The sequence below is a fragment of the Rhinoraja longicauda genome, chromosome 7 (assembly GCF_053455715.1).
Source record: "Rhinoraja longicauda isolate Sanriku21f chromosome 7, sRhiLon1.1, whole genome shotgun sequence".
Lineage (NCBI taxonomy): Eukaryota > Metazoa > Chordata > Chondrichthyes > Rajiformes > Arhynchobatidae > Rhinoraja > Rhinoraja longicauda.
Genome location: NC_135959.1, coordinates 583698 through 598795, shown reverse-complemented (window position 1 = coordinate 598795; position 15098 = coordinate 583698). Strand labels below are relative to the sequence as shown.

General features: G+C 60.4%; 1 protein-coding gene across 1 annotated transcript in view; it reads left to right on the top strand.

The window, feature by feature from the left end:
• Positions 1 to 14862, top strand: part of LOC144595407 (hemopexin-like) — a 22174-nt gene extending 7312 nt beyond the window's left edge. Inside the window, 7 exon segments of the mRNA XM_078402909.1 lie at positions 2184 to 2273; positions 2275 to 2332; positions 3819 to 4031; positions 4750 to 4860; positions 8889 to 9022; positions 10859 to 11006; positions 14456 to 14862. Coding sequence (XP_078259035.1) covers positions 2184 to 2273; positions 2275 to 2332; positions 3819 to 4031; positions 4750 to 4860; positions 8889 to 9022; positions 10859 to 11006; positions 14456 to 14682 — 981 coding nt within the window. The 3' untranslated portion in view covers positions 14683 to 14862.
• The last annotated feature ends 236 nt before the right edge of the window (positions 14863 to 15098 follow it).

The window sequence follows — 15098 nt, the reverse complement described above, 5'->3', positions numbered from 1 at the left end:
ACCACAACTGCACACAGTACTCCAGGTGCGGTCTCACTAGGGCCCTGTACAACTGCAGAAGGACCTCTTTGCTCCTGTACTCCTCTCGTTATGAAGGCCAACATGCCATTAGCTTTCTTCACTGCCTGCTGTATCTGCATGCTTACTTTCAGTGACTGATGCCCTAGGACACCCAGGTCACGTTGCACCTCCCTTTTTCCTAATCTGACATCATTCAGATAATAATCTGCCTTCTTATTCTTACCACCAAAGCGGATAACCTCACATTTATCCACATTAAACTGCATCTGCCATGCATCTGCCCACTCACACAACCTGTTCAAGTCACCCTGCAATCTCATAGCATCTTCCTCATAGTTCACACTACCACCCAGCTTTGTATCATCTGCAAATTTGCTAATGGTACTTTTAATCCCTTCATCCAAGTCATTAATGTATATTGTAAATAGCTGCGGTCCCAGCACCGAGCCTTGCGGTACCCCACTAGTCACTGCCTGCCATTCTGAAAGGGACCCATTAATCCCTACTCTTTGCTTTCTGTCTGCCAACCAATTTTCTATCCATGTCAGTACCCTACCTCCAATACCATGTGCTCTAATGTTGCCTCTAATCTCCTATGTGGGACCTCCTTGTCGAAGGCTTTCTGAAAGTCGAGGTACACCACATCTACCGGCTCTCCCTTGTCCATTTTACTTGTTACATCCTCGAAAAATTCCAAAAGATTAGTCAAGCATGATTTCCCCTTCGTAAATCCATGCTGACTCGGAACGATCCTGTTACTGCGATCCAAATGTGCCACTTTTACATTTTTGATAATCGACTCCAGCATCTTCCCCACCACTGATGTCAGACTAACTAGTCTATAATTTTCCGTTTTCTCTTTCCCTCCTTTCTTGAAAAGTGGGACAACATTAGCTACCCTCCAATCCACAGTAACTGATCCTGAATCTATAGAACATTGGAAAATGATCGCCAATGCATCCATGATTTCTAGAGCCACCTCCTTAAGTACTATGGGATGCAGACCATCAGGCCCTGGGGATTTATCAGCCTTCAGTCTCATCAATCTACCCAACACCATTTCATGCCTAATGTGAATTTCCTTCAGATCCTCTGTCACCCTAGGATCTCTGGCCACTAGAACATCTGGGAGATTGTTTGCGTCTTCCTTCGTGAAGACAGATCCAAAGTACCTGTTCAACTCGTTTGCCATTTCCTTGTTCCCCATAATAAATTCACCTGTTTCTGTCTTCAAGGGACCCACATTTGTCTTACGTATTTTTTTCCTCTTCACATATCTAAAGAAGCTTTTACCATCCACCTTTATATTATTGGCTAGCTTACCTTCGAACCTCCTCTTTTCTCCCCGCATTGCCTTTTTAGTTATCTTCTGTTGCTCTTTAAAAGAGTCCCAATCCTCTGGCTTCCCGCTCATCTTTGCTATGTTATACGTCTCCTTTATTTTTATGCTGTCCTTGACTTCTCTTGTCAGCCACGGTCGCCTCTTACTCCCCTTAGAATCTTTCTTCCTCTTTGGAATGAACTGATCCTGCACCTTCTGTATTATTCCCAGAAATTCCCTGCCATTGTTGTTCCACCGTCTTCCCTGCTAGGGTCTCCTTCCAGTCAACTCTGGCCAGCTCCTGCCTCATGCCTCCATAGTCCCCGTTGCTCAACTGTAATACTGAACTTCCGATTTTCCCTTCTCCCTCTCAAATTGTAGATTAAAACTGATCATATTATGATCACTACCTTCTAATGGCTTTTACCTTGAGTTCCCTTATCAAATCCAGGAGGGGGGGGATGTGGGAGGGGGAGTGGGGCGTCGGGAGGGTAAATGGGAATCGCTGACCCGCGGGTTCCGTCGCCAATGGGGAGGTGGGGGAGAGGGGGGGGAGGGGGGAGAGGGAGAGGGGGGGATGGGGGAGAGGGGGAGGGGGGAGAGGGGGATGGGGGAGAGGGGGGGGATGTGGGAGGGGGAGGGGGCGTCGTCGGGGGGGGGTGTAAATGGGGATCGCTGACCCGCGGGTTCCGTCGCCAATGGGGAGGTGGGGGAGAGGGAGAGGGGGAGGGGGAGAGGGGGGGATGGGGAGAGGGGGGGATGTGGGAGCGGGAGGGGGAGGGGGCGTCGTCGGGGGGCGGGTGTAAATGGGGATCGCTGACCCGCGGGTTCCGTCGCCCAGGGGGAGCGGGCCTGGCAGTTCCATGGCGCGGTGCTGGAGGGCAGCTTCCTGATCAGCCACCTGTTCCCCGGGCTTCCCGACGCGCCGGACGGGGGCCGTGGAATGTCCGCAGGGAGACTGCGCCGAGGACTCCGTGCTCTTCGCCAAAGGTCAGACCCCCCCCCCCCCCACTGCCCAACCCCCCTCTCACCACTCCCCCCTCCCATCCACCCTACCCCCACCCCAACCACCACTCCACACCCCCCCCCCTCACCACTCCCTCCCCACCAGCCTCCCCCCCCCAAAACTACCCCCAACCCCCCTCTCACCACTCCCCCTCCCATCCACCCTACCCCCACTACCCCCCAACCCCCAATGTCTCTGTGACGGTACTGTGTGACTCTGTACCGTATGACTGAGACTGTGTGTGTGACTGTGTGTGTGTGTGTGTGACTGTGTGTGTGACTCTGTGACTGTGTGTGTGTGTGTGTGTGTGTGTGTGTGTGTGTGTGTGTGTGATTGTGTGTGGTCTGTGTGTGTGTCTGGGTGTCTCTTGTGTGTGTGTGTGTCTGTGTGTGCGTGTGTGTGAATCTGCGTGTGTGTGTGACTGTGTGTGTGTCTGTGTGACTGTGTGTGTGTGTGTGTGTGCCTGTGTGTGTGTGACTGTGTGTGTGTGTGACTGTGTGTGTGTGTGTGTGTATGTGTGATTGTGTGTGTGATTGTGTGTATGTCTGTGTGTGTGTGACTGTGTATGTGTGTGACTGTGTGTGTATGATTGTGTGTGTGTGTGTGTGACTGTGTGTGTGTGCGACTGTGTGTATGTATGTGCGAGATTGCGTATGTGTGTGACTCTGTGTGTGTGTGTGTGTGATTATGTGTTTGATTGTGTGTATGTCTGTGTGTGCGTGACTGTGTGTGTGTGACTCTGTGTGTGTGTGTGTGACTGTGTGTGACTGTGTGTGTGTGACTGTGTATGTGTGTGACTGTGTGTGTGTGTGTGTGTGTGACTGTGTGTGACTATGTGTGTGTGTGACTGTATGTGTGTGACTGTGTGTGTGTGTGTGTGTCTGTGTGTGTGTGTGACTGTGTGTCTGTCTCTGTCTCTGTGCCTGTGTGACTGTGTGTGTGTGTGTGTGTGTGTGTGTGTGTGAGACTATGTGTGTGTGTGTGTGTGTCGTCTGTCTCTGTCTCTGTGCATGTGTGTCTGTCTCTGTGCCTGTGTGACTGTGTCTCTGTCTCTGTGCCTGTGTGTCTCTGTGCCTGTGTGACTGTTTGTGTGTGTGTGTGTGTGTGTGTGTGACTGTGCGTATGTGTGTGTGTGACTGTGTGTGTGTGTGTGACTGTGTGTCTGTCTCTGTCTCTGTGCCTGTGTGTCTGTGCCTGTGCCTGTGTGACTGTGTGTGTGTGACTGTGCGTGTGTGTGTGTGTGACTGTGTGTCTGTCTCTGTCTCTGTGCCTGTGTGTCTGTGCCTGTGCCTGTGTGACTGTGTGTGTGTGACTGTGCGTGTGTGTGTGTGTGACTGTGTGTCTGTCTCTGTCTCTGTGCCTGTGTGACTGTGTGTGTGTGACTGTGTGTGTGTGTGTGACTGTGTGTCTGTCTCTGTGCCTGTGCCTGTGTGACTGTGTGTGTGTCTCTATCTCTGTGCCCGGGTGTAGGGGACACGATGTACACGCTGGACCTCAGCACCAACACGGTGAAGGCGAGGCAGTGGCCGGCGGTGCGGAACTGCTCGGCGCTGATGCGCTTTATCGACCGCTACTACTGCTTCCAGGGGACGCTCTTCGTCCGCTTCCACCCGGCCACCGGCGACGTGAAGCCCGGATACCCCAAGGATGCCCGCGACTACTTCATGGTCTGCCCGGGGCGAGGTGAGGGGCCGCCGGCTCAGCAGGTCGGGCAGCGTCGGGGAGGGGGAATGGGGGGGGGGGGGAGAATGGGGGGGGGGTGGGGGAGGGGGGAGAATGGGGTGGGGGGAGAATGGGGTGGGGGAGAATGGGGTGGGGGAGAATGGGGTGGGGGACAATGGGGGGGAATGGGGTGGGGGAGAATGGGGGGGAGGGGAGGGAGTGGGGGGAGAATGGGGGGGAGGGGGAGGGGGGTTTACACGGTGTCCAGTCTGTTACTGATAGTGTAGGGGTCCGGGGGACTGAGGGGGTTCGGAGGCAGGAGATGGGGGGGATTAGTGGGGTGAGGGGGGGGGTGTGCTGGGGTGGAGGTCGGGGGGAGGTTGGGGGGGGGGTAGAGGGGGCGTACCCCAGAGTCTGTCACTGTGGGAGGGTTGTGCTTGTGGGAGGGGATTCGAGGGGGGGAAGAGGGAGAGGGCGGGGGGGGGGAGTAGTGTCTGTCACTGACGCTGGGGGGGGGTCGCTGGGGGGGGTCGCTGGGGGGGGCGCTGGGGGGGGGGCGCTGGGGGGGGGTGTCGCTGGGGGAGGGCGCTGGGTGGAGGTCGCTGGGAGGAGTGTTGGGGGGAAGGTCAGGGGAGTCAGAGAGGGGGGGTGGTCAGCGGGGGATGGACGGTGAGTCGGGAAGGGGTTTATCCGGCAGAATGTCCATCGCTGACCGTTCGGCCCCTCTGCTCTGGGCCAGGCCACGCCAGTGAAAATGCCACGATCGACAGGCGGCTCTTTGACCGCTGCAGTGACATCCCGTACGATGCGTTTGACCACGACGCGCTGGGCAGGATGTACGCCTTCCGTGGTGAGTCCCACGCCGGCCGCTCGGCCCTCCGCTACTGACCTAGCCCAGCTCCTTCTGACTCCCCCCACACACACCCTCCGTCTCAATCCCTCTCCTGAACAGCCAGCGAGTGGGTCAGACACGCGTCTAGCCGGGGCATCGTGGGCGGGTTGGGCCGAAGGGCCTGTTTTCACACTGCGTCTAATTGTCCGTAGCGGCCACGGAACAATAAAATCCTTTTAAAAATGCAAAACTATACCAAACAAACCCACCACCATTATATAAAACCACCAAATTATCTGAACAAATATTCTGATATATACTATTCTTATATACTTATAACTAAATGCACTTTTAACAATGAAATCCTTAGAGTGTAGGAAGGAATGGATGATCTGCCATGATCACAGTGAATGGCGGTGCTGGCTCGAAGGGCCGAATGACCGTGGAGGCCGATTCACTGGATGAATTTAAAAGAGAGTTAGATAGAGCTCTAGGGGCTAGTGGAATCAAGGGATATGGGGAGAAGGCAGGCACGGGTTACTGATTGTGGATGATCAGCCATGATCACAATGAATGACGGTGCTGGTTCGAGGGGCAGAATGGCCTCCTCCTGCACCTAATTTCTATGTTTCCATGAATTGCAGATGCTGGTTTACACCGAAGATAGACACAGAGTGCTGGAGTAACTCAGCGGGATCAGGCAGCATCTGTGGAGAGAAGGGATGGGTGACGTTTCTTCAGACTGTTCTGCAGTTCTCCGGTCTGCTGAGTTACTCCAGCATTTCGTGTCTATCTACAATTACATTCTTCCTTGCAGCGCCGTTACTGCTCCGTGAATGCAGAATTCAGCAGATAGCAGACTAATCAAAGATAAAGTTTAATTATTTTTAAAAAAAACAATTTAATGGAACTCAAAACAAAGCCCAAAGTTCCCAGTTCAAGCAGCCAGTTGGAAGTTTCGTTTCTGTTTACCGTTGTCACGGCGGCGCAGCTGTTGAAGGAATGCAGTGTAGGTTCACCAGGTTAATTGTGCAGCGTAGGTTCACCAGGTTAATTGTGCAGACTAGGTTCACCAGGTTAATTGTGCAGCCTAGGTTCACCAGGTTAATTGTGCAGTGTAGGTTCACCAGGTTAATTGTGCAGTGTAGGTTCACCAGGTTAATTGTGCAGACTAGGTTCACCAGGTTAATTGTGCAGCCTAGGTTCACCAGGTTAATTGTGCAGTGTAGGTTCACCAGGTTAATTGTGCAGCGTAGGTTCACCAGGTTAATGCCCGGGATGGCAGGACTGTCATGTGTTGAAAGAATAGGTCGACTGGGATTGTATTCACTGGAATTTAGAAGGATGAGAGGGCATCTTATAGAAACATATAAAAATGTTAAGGAAAAATGTTCCCGATGTTGGGGGAGTCCAGAACCAGGGGTCACAGTTTAAGAATAAGGGGGGGCATTTAGGACTGAGATGAGGAAACATTGTTTCATAGAAACATAGAAAATAGGTGCAGGAAGAGGCCATTCCGCCCTTCGAGCCAGCACCGCCATTCAATATGATCGTGGCTGATCATCCACAATCAGTACCCTCTTTCTGCTTTTTCCCCATATCCCTTGATTCCGTTAGCCCTAAGAGCGTTTCAGAGAGTTGTGAATCTGTGAAATCCACTGCCTCAGAAGGTAGTGGAGGCCAATTCAATGGATGTTTTCAAAAGAGAGTTACATTTAGCACTAACGGAATCAAGGGATATGGGGAGAAGGCAGGCACGGGTTACTGATTGTGGATGATCAGCCATGATCACAGTGAATGTCGGTGCTGGCTCGAAGGGCCGAATGGCACCCTCCTGCACCTATTTTCTACGTATCTAGTTGCTGCCTCACAGCGCCAGAGACCCGGGTTCCATCCTGACTACGGGCGCTGTCTGTACGGAGTTTGTACGTTCTCCCCGTGACCTGCGTGGTTTTCTCCGGGTGCTCCGGTTTCCTCCCACACTCAAAAGACGTACGGGTTTGTAGGTTAATTGGCTTGGTGTAAATGTAAATTGTCCCTAGTGGGTGTAGGATAGTGTTAGTGTGCGGGGATCGCTGGTCGGTGGGGACCCGGTGGGCCGAAGGGCCTGTTTCCGTGCTGTATCTCTAAACTAAACTAAAAGATACGGTGCCAATATGTTTGAAAGGTTCTGGTTCAGGAACAATAACCACCAGGCTTTTGCACACAGTTTAGTTTAGAGATACAGCGCGGAAACAGGCCCTTCGGCCCACCGGGTCCGTGCCGACCATGAACGCCATCCTTCACTCACGACGGACATTGTTTACATTTACACCAAGCCGATTATTTAACCTACAAACCTGCACGTCCGCCGGAACGTCGCCTGTCCACTCCACCCACAGACGCTGCCCGACCCGCTGCTCCCCAAACCCTCTGCCCCACCGGCTGCCCCACCTGCTGGGGGAAGATTTTACCCCCCCCCCCCCCCCAGGGCACGGGCTCTGGGACCGGTCACAACGTGGGGACGTGGGGGGGGGGTTGCTGTGTGTGTGTGTGTGTGGGGGGATGTTGCTGTGTGTGTGGGGGGGGTTGCTGTGTGTGTGGGGGGGGGGGGTTGCTGTGTGTGGGGGGGGGGTTGCTGTGTGTGGGGGGGGGTTGCTGTGTGTGGGGGGGGATTGCTGTGTGTGTGGGGGGGGGTTGCTGTGTGTGTGGGGGGGGGTTGCTGTGTGTGTGGGGGGGGGGTTGCTGTGTGTGTGGGGGGGGGGGTTGCTGTGTGTGTGGGGGGGGGTTGCTGTGTGTGTGTGTGTGTGGGGGGGGGTTGCTGTGTGTGTGGGGGGGGTTGCTGTGTGTGTGTGGGGGGGGTTGCTGTGTGTGTGGGGGGGGGTTGCTGTGTGTGTGGGGGGGGGGTTGCTGTGTGTGTGTGTGGGGGGGGTTGCTGTGTGTGTGGGGGGGGGGGGGTTGCTGTGTGTGTGTGTGGGGGGGGGGGGTGAGTGTTGCTGTGTGTGTGGGGGGGGGGTTGCTGTGTGTGTGGGGGGGGGGGTTGCTGTGTGTGTGGGGGGGTTGCTGTGTGTGTGTGTGTGGGGGGTGCTGTGTGTGGGGGGGTGCTGTGTGTGTGGGGGTGTTGCTGTGTGTGTGTGTGTGGGGTGGTGTGTGTGTGGGGGGGGGTTGCTGTGTGTGTGTGTGTGTGGGGGGGTTGCTGTGTGTGTGGGGGGGTTGCTCTGTGTGTGGGGGGTGTGGGGTGGGGGTGGGTGCTGTGTGTGTGTGGGGGGGGTTGCTGTGTGTGTGGGGGTTGCTGTGTGTGGGGGGGTTGCTGTGTGTGTGGGGGGGGGTTGCTCTGTGTGTGGGGGGGGGTTGCTGTGTGTGTGGGGGGGTTGCTGTGTGTGTGTGGGGGGGGTTGCTGTGTGTGGTGGGGGGGTTGCTGTGTGTGTGGGGGGTTGCTCTGTGTGTGGGGGGGTTGCTGTGTGGGGGGGGGGGTTGCTGTGTGTGTGGGGGGGGGTTGCTGTGTGTGGGGGGGGGTTGCTCTGTGTGTGGGGGGGGGGGGTTGCTGTGTGTGTGGGGGGGGTTGCTGTGTGTGGGGGGGGGTTGCTCTGTGTGTGTGGGGGGGGGGGGTTGCTGTGTGTGTGCAGGGTTCCCGGGGGTGGGAGAGGTTTCTCAGTGGGGGGGGAGAGGATTCCCAGAGGGGGGTATTTCTCGGGGGGGGGGGCGCAGCCCGCCAGTGACCCCCCCTTCACTGACCCCCATCCCCAACTGACTGACCCCCACCCCCACCTGACTGACCCCCATCCCCAACTGACTGACCCCCACCCCCACCTGACTGACCCCCCACCCCCACCTGACTGACGTCCACCCCCACCTGACTGACGCCCACCCCCACCTGACTGACCCCCACCCCACCTGACTGACCCCCCACCGCACTGACCCCCACCCCACTGACCCCCCACCCCCACCTGACTGACCCCCACCCCACTGACCTCCACCCCACTGACCCCCCACCCCCACCTGACTGAACCCCCACCTGACTGACCCCCCACCCCCACCTGACTGACCCGTGTCCGTGGCGGCTGCAGATGACTGGTATTTCCGGGTGGACGCGCAGCAGCAGCGCGTCTGGCATCCGTGGAGGCTCAACTCCAGTTGGCCGGAGCTGCGCGGACCCGTGAACGCCGTCTTCACCTGGGACAACAAGATGTACTTCATCCAGGTCAGTGTCCACCGCGTCCCGTCCCCCCGCCATGACACCCCTCCTCCCCCCCCCCCCCGCCATGACACCCCTACTCCCCCCCCCGCCATGACACCCCTCCTCCCCCCCCCCCGCCATGACACCCCTACTCCCCCCCCCCGCCATGACACCCCTCCTCCCCCCCCAGCCATGACACCCCTCCTCCCCCCCCCCGCCATGACACCCCTCCCCCCCCGCCATGACACCCCTCCCCCCCCGCCATGACACCCCTCACCCCTCCATGACACCCCTCCCCCCCCCGCCATGACACCCCTCCCCCCCCGCCATGACACCCCTCCCCCCCCGCCATGACACCCCTCCCCCCCCCGCCATGACACCCCTCCCCCCCCGCCATGACACCCCTCCTCCCCCCCCCCGCCATGACACCCCTCCTCCCCCCCGCCATGACACCCCTCACCCCGCCGTGACACCCCTCCCCCCCCGCCATGACACCCCCTCTCCCCCCCCGCCATGACACCCCTCCCCCCCCCGCCATGACACCCCTCCCCCCCCGCCATGACACCCCTCCCCCCCCGCCATGACACCCCTCTCCCCCCCCCGCCATGACACCCCTCCCCCCCGCCATGACACCCCTCCCCCCCGCCATGACACCCCTCCTCCCCCCCCGCCATGACACCCCCCCCGCCATGACACCCTCCCCCCCCCGCCATGACACCCCTCCCCCCCCGCCATGACACCCCTCCCCCCGCCATGACACCCCTCCCCCCGCCATGACACCCCTCCCCCCCGCCATGACACCCCTCCCCCGCCATGACACCCCTCCCCCCCCGCCATGACACCCTGCCCCCCGCCATGACACCCCTCCCCCCCGCCATGACACCCTCCCCCCCCGCCATGACACCCCCTCCCCCCCGCCATGACACCCCTCCCCCCCGCCATGACACCCCTCCTCCCCCGCCATGACACCCTCCCCCCCCGCCATGACACCCTCCCCCCCCCCGCCATGACACCCTCCCCCCCGCCATGACACCCTCCCCCCACGCCATGACACCCCTCCTCCCCCCCGCCTCCCCCCCCCGCCATGACACCCCTCCCCCCCGGAAACAACCCCCCACATGCAACTGAGACAACACGAGGTACCATCAAGATCAGTCTGACCCCCGCCCCCCCCGGGAAAGCGACCCCCACCTCCTCGCCCCCCCCCATCATTCACCCCTCCCCCACCGAGGGCAGCACCCACCGGCGCCCCCCTCGATGCTCCATCACCCGCAAAGCATCTCCATCCCCGTCAGACTGTACCCCGTGTGTGACCGTCTGTACCCCGTGTGTGTGTGTGACCGACTGTACCCCGTGTGTGTGACCGACTGTACCCCGTGTGTAACCGACTGTACCCCGTGTGTGTGTGTGACCGACTGTACCCCGTGTGTGTGACCGACTGTACCCCGTGTGTGTGACCGACTGTACCCCGTGTGTGCGTGTGACCGACTGTACCCCGTGTGTGTGACCGACTGTACCCCGTGTGTGTGACCGACTGTACCCCGTGTGTGTGTGTGACCGACTGTACCCCGTGTGTGTGTGTGACCGACTGTACCCCGTGTGTGTGACCGACTGTACCCCGTGTGTGTGACCGACTGTACCCCGTGTGTGCGTGTGACCGACTGTACCCTGTGTGTGCGTGTGCCCGACTGTACCCCGTGTGTGCGTGTAACCGACTGTACCCCGTGTGTGTGTGTGACCGACTGTACCCTGTGTCTGCGTGTGACCGACTGTACCCCGTGTGTGCGTGTGACCGACTGCACCCCATGTGTGTTACTGGGACACGTTGCGGTTCCTCACCCTCGCCATCTCCGTTCTCAGGGGCAACAGGTGTTCATCTACAAGGCGGTGGCGAGGTACAGTCTGATCCACGGGTACCCGCGGCCGCTCCGTGACGAGCTGGGAATCTCCGGCCCGGTGGACGCCGCCTTCATCTGCCCCACATCCTCGCTAGTCTACCTCATCACAGGTACGGCCAGACACTCCCCCCAACACACACACACCCACACACACCCACCCCCACCCCCACCCACACCCCCACCGCCAAACCCCCCCCACACACCCCCACCCCCCACCCACATACCCCACCCACAACCACACACCCCCACCCACCCCCACACACCCACACACACACACCCACACCCCCACCCACACCCCCACCGCCAAACCCCCCACACACCCCCACCCCCCCCACACACACCCACCCCCACCCACACCCACACTCCCACCCCCACCGCCAAACCCCCCACACACACCCCCACCCCCCACACCCCCCCACCCACATACCCCACCCACAACCACACACCCCCACCCACCCCCACACACCCACACACACACACCCACCCACACCCCCACCGCCAAACCCCCCACACACCCCCACCGCCAAACCCCCCCACACACCCCCACCCCCCCACACACACCCACCCACACCCCCACCCACACCCCCACCGCCAAACCCCCCCCCACACACCCCCACCCCCCCCCCACACCCCCCACCCACATACCCCACCCACAACCACACACCCCCCACCCCCCACACACCCACCCCCACCCCCACCGCCCCACACCCCCCCACCCACATACCCAACCCACAACCACATAACCCCACACACCACCCACACCCACCCCCACACACCCACGCCCACACCCCCCAACCCAGGCAGTGCAGTGACTAGTGGGGTACCGCAAGGCTCAGTGCTGGGACCCCAGTTATTTACAGTGTATATTAATGATTTGGACGAGGGAATTGAATGCAACATCTCTCAGTTTGCGGATGACACGAAGCTGGGTGGCAGTGTTAGCTGCGAGGAGGATGCTAGGAGGCTGCAGAGTGACTTGGATAGATTAGGCGAGTGGGCAAATGCATGGCAGATGCAATATAATGTGGATAAATGTGAGGTTATCCACTTTGGCGGCAAGAACAGGAAAGCAGAGTATTACTTGAAGGGTGGCCAATTAGGAAAAGGGGAGATGCAACGTGACCTGGGTGTCATGGTGCACCAGTCATTGAAAGCAAGCGTGAAGGTACAGCAGGCAGTGAAGAAAGCGAATGGTATGTTGGCATTCATTGCAAGAGGATTTGAGTATAGGAGCAGGGAGGTTCTGCTGCAGTTGTACAGGGACTTGGTGAGACCGCACCTGGAGTATTGTGTGCAGTTTTGGTCTCCTAATCTGAGGAAAGACATTCTAGCCTTAGAGGGAGTACAGAGAAGGTTCACCAGATTGATCCTGGGATGGCAGGACTTTCATATGAAGAAAGACTGGATAGACTGGGCTTGTACTCGCTGGAATTTAGAAGACAGAGGGGGGATCTTATAGAAACATATAAAATTCTTAAGGGGTTGGAGAGGCTAGATGCGGGAAGATTGTTCCCGATGTTGGGGAAGTCCAGAACCAGGGGTCACAGTTTAAGGATAAGGGGGAAGTCTTTTAAGGACCGAGATGAGAAAACATTTCTTCACACAGAGAGTGGTGAGTCTGTGGAATTCTCTGCCACAGAAGGTAGTTGAGGCCAGTTCTTTGGCTATATTTAAGAGGGAGTTAGATGTGGCCCTTGTGGCTAAATGGATCAGGGGGTATGGAGAGAAGGCAGGTACAGGATACTGAGCTGGATGATCAGCCATGATCATATTGAATGGCGGTGCGTACAGGCTCGAAGGGCCGAATGGCCTACTCCTGCACCTATGTTTCCATGTTTCTATGTTTCACCCCCCACACACCCACCCACCCCCCACACCCACCCCCCACACCCGCACCCACACACCCACACACCCCCACCCACACACCCCCACCCACACACCCCCACACCCCCACCCACACACCCCCACCCACACCCACAACCACACACCCACACACCCCCACCCACACACCCCCACCCACACACCCCCACCCACACACCCCCACCCACACACCCCCACCCACACCCACCCACCCACAACCACACACCCCCACCCACACACCCCCACCCACACACCCCCACCCACACACCCCCACCCACACACCCTCACCCACACACCCCCCACCCACACACCCCCACCCACACACCCCCACCCACACACCCACACACCCCCACCCACACACCCACACACCCCCACCCACACACCCCCACCCACACACCCCCACCCACACACCCACACCCACACACCCACACACCCACACACCCGCACCCCACACACCCCCACCCACACACCCACACCCACACACCCACACCCACACACCCACACACCCGCACACCCATACACCCGCACACCCACACACCCACACACCCACACACCCACACACCCCCACCCACACACCCCCACCCACACACCCACACCCGCACCCACACACCCCCACCCACACACCCACACACCCACACACCCCCACCCACACACCCATACACCCACACACCCACACACCCACACACCCACACACCCACACACCCACACCCACACACCCACACACCCACACACCCCGCACCCACACACCCCCACCCACACACCCACACACCCGCACCCACACACCCACACACCCGCACACCCGCACCCACACACCCCCACCCACACACCCACACACCCACACCCACACACCCCCACCCACACACCCACACACACCACACCCACACACCACACCCGCACACCCGCACACCCGCACACCCGCACACCCGCACCCCGCACACCCGCACCCACCCCACCCACACACCCACACACCCCCACCCACACATCCACCACTTCCCACCCCACCCCGGTGTGTGGGGGGATATCGTGTGTGTGGGGGGAGGGAGGAACGGCCCGGGGGGGTGGACAGGAGAGGGGGTGGTCGGGTGTCCGGGCGGGTTAGGGGCGGGGGCTGTCCGGGGGTGGGGTGCGGAGGGACGGGGAGGGGGGGGGTGACGGGTCCGGGTCTGGGGGGGGGTCCTGGGTGGGGGAGGGGGGGTCCGGGTCTGGGGGGGATCCTGGGTGGGGAGGGGGGTTCCGGGTCTGGGGGGGTCCGTGTCTGGGGGGTCCGGGTCTGGGGGGGGGGGGTCCTGGGTGGGGGAGGGGGGGGTCCGGGTCTGGGGGGGTCCGTGTCTGGGTGGGTCCGGGTCTTGGGGGGGTCCGGGTCTTGGGGGGGGGGTCCGTGTCTTTGGGGGGTCCGGGTCTTGAGGGGGGGTCCGGGTCTGGGGGGGGGGGTCCGGGTCTGGGGGGGGGGTCCGGGTCTGGGGGGGGGGGTCGGGTCTTGGGTGGGTCCGGGTCTTGGGGGGGGGTTCCGGGGTCTTGGGGGGGGGGGGTCCGTGTCTTTGGCGGGTCCCAGGTCTTGGGGGGGGTCCGGGTCTTGGGGGGGGGGGGGGGTCCGGGTCTTGGGGGGGGGGGGGGGTCCGGGTCTTGGGGGGGGGGGTCCGGGTCTTGGGGGGGGGGGGGGGGGGTCCGGGCCGCTCTGAGCCGCTCCGTCCTGTTGCAGGGAGCCGGATGCGGGAGGTGAACCTGAAGCAGGCGCCGCGGACGCCGTCGGTGGAGACCGACATCCCGCACCAGCGGGTGCACGGCGCCATGTGTGACCGGGACGGGGTCTGGCTGATGACCGGCCGCCGCTTTCACCTGTACCCGATCCCCGCCGTCATCACCGTCCCGGGCAGCGTCCCCGACACCGGCAGCTTCTCCGACCAGTTCCTGGGCTGCGCTGACTGAGCCCCCGCCCCACCCCACCCCCACCTTCCTCACCCCCCTTGTCCCGAACCCCCCCCCCTCCTCACCCCCCTCCCCCATCCCCACCCCCCTTCCGAACCCCCCCCCCTTGTCCCGAACCCCCCGTCCCGTCCCACCCCCCAGACCCGTCCCCCACCTCCTCGCCCCCTTACCCTCCCCGACCCTCCAATGTTCCTCCCCCCCCGTTTCTCCCCCCCCCCCCCCGTTTTCTCCCCCCCCCCGTTTCTTTCTCCCCCCCCCCCCCCCCCGGTCTCCAGCGCGGCCGCGGGTCTGTAACAGGACCGACAATAAACTCGTTTCACCCCCCACCTCCGTCTACCTTCCGTCGTGTCCACAACTGGCGCCTCCAGGGCGAAGCACCGCCGCCGCCAGAGAGGAGAATCAGCGGGTCGGGCAGC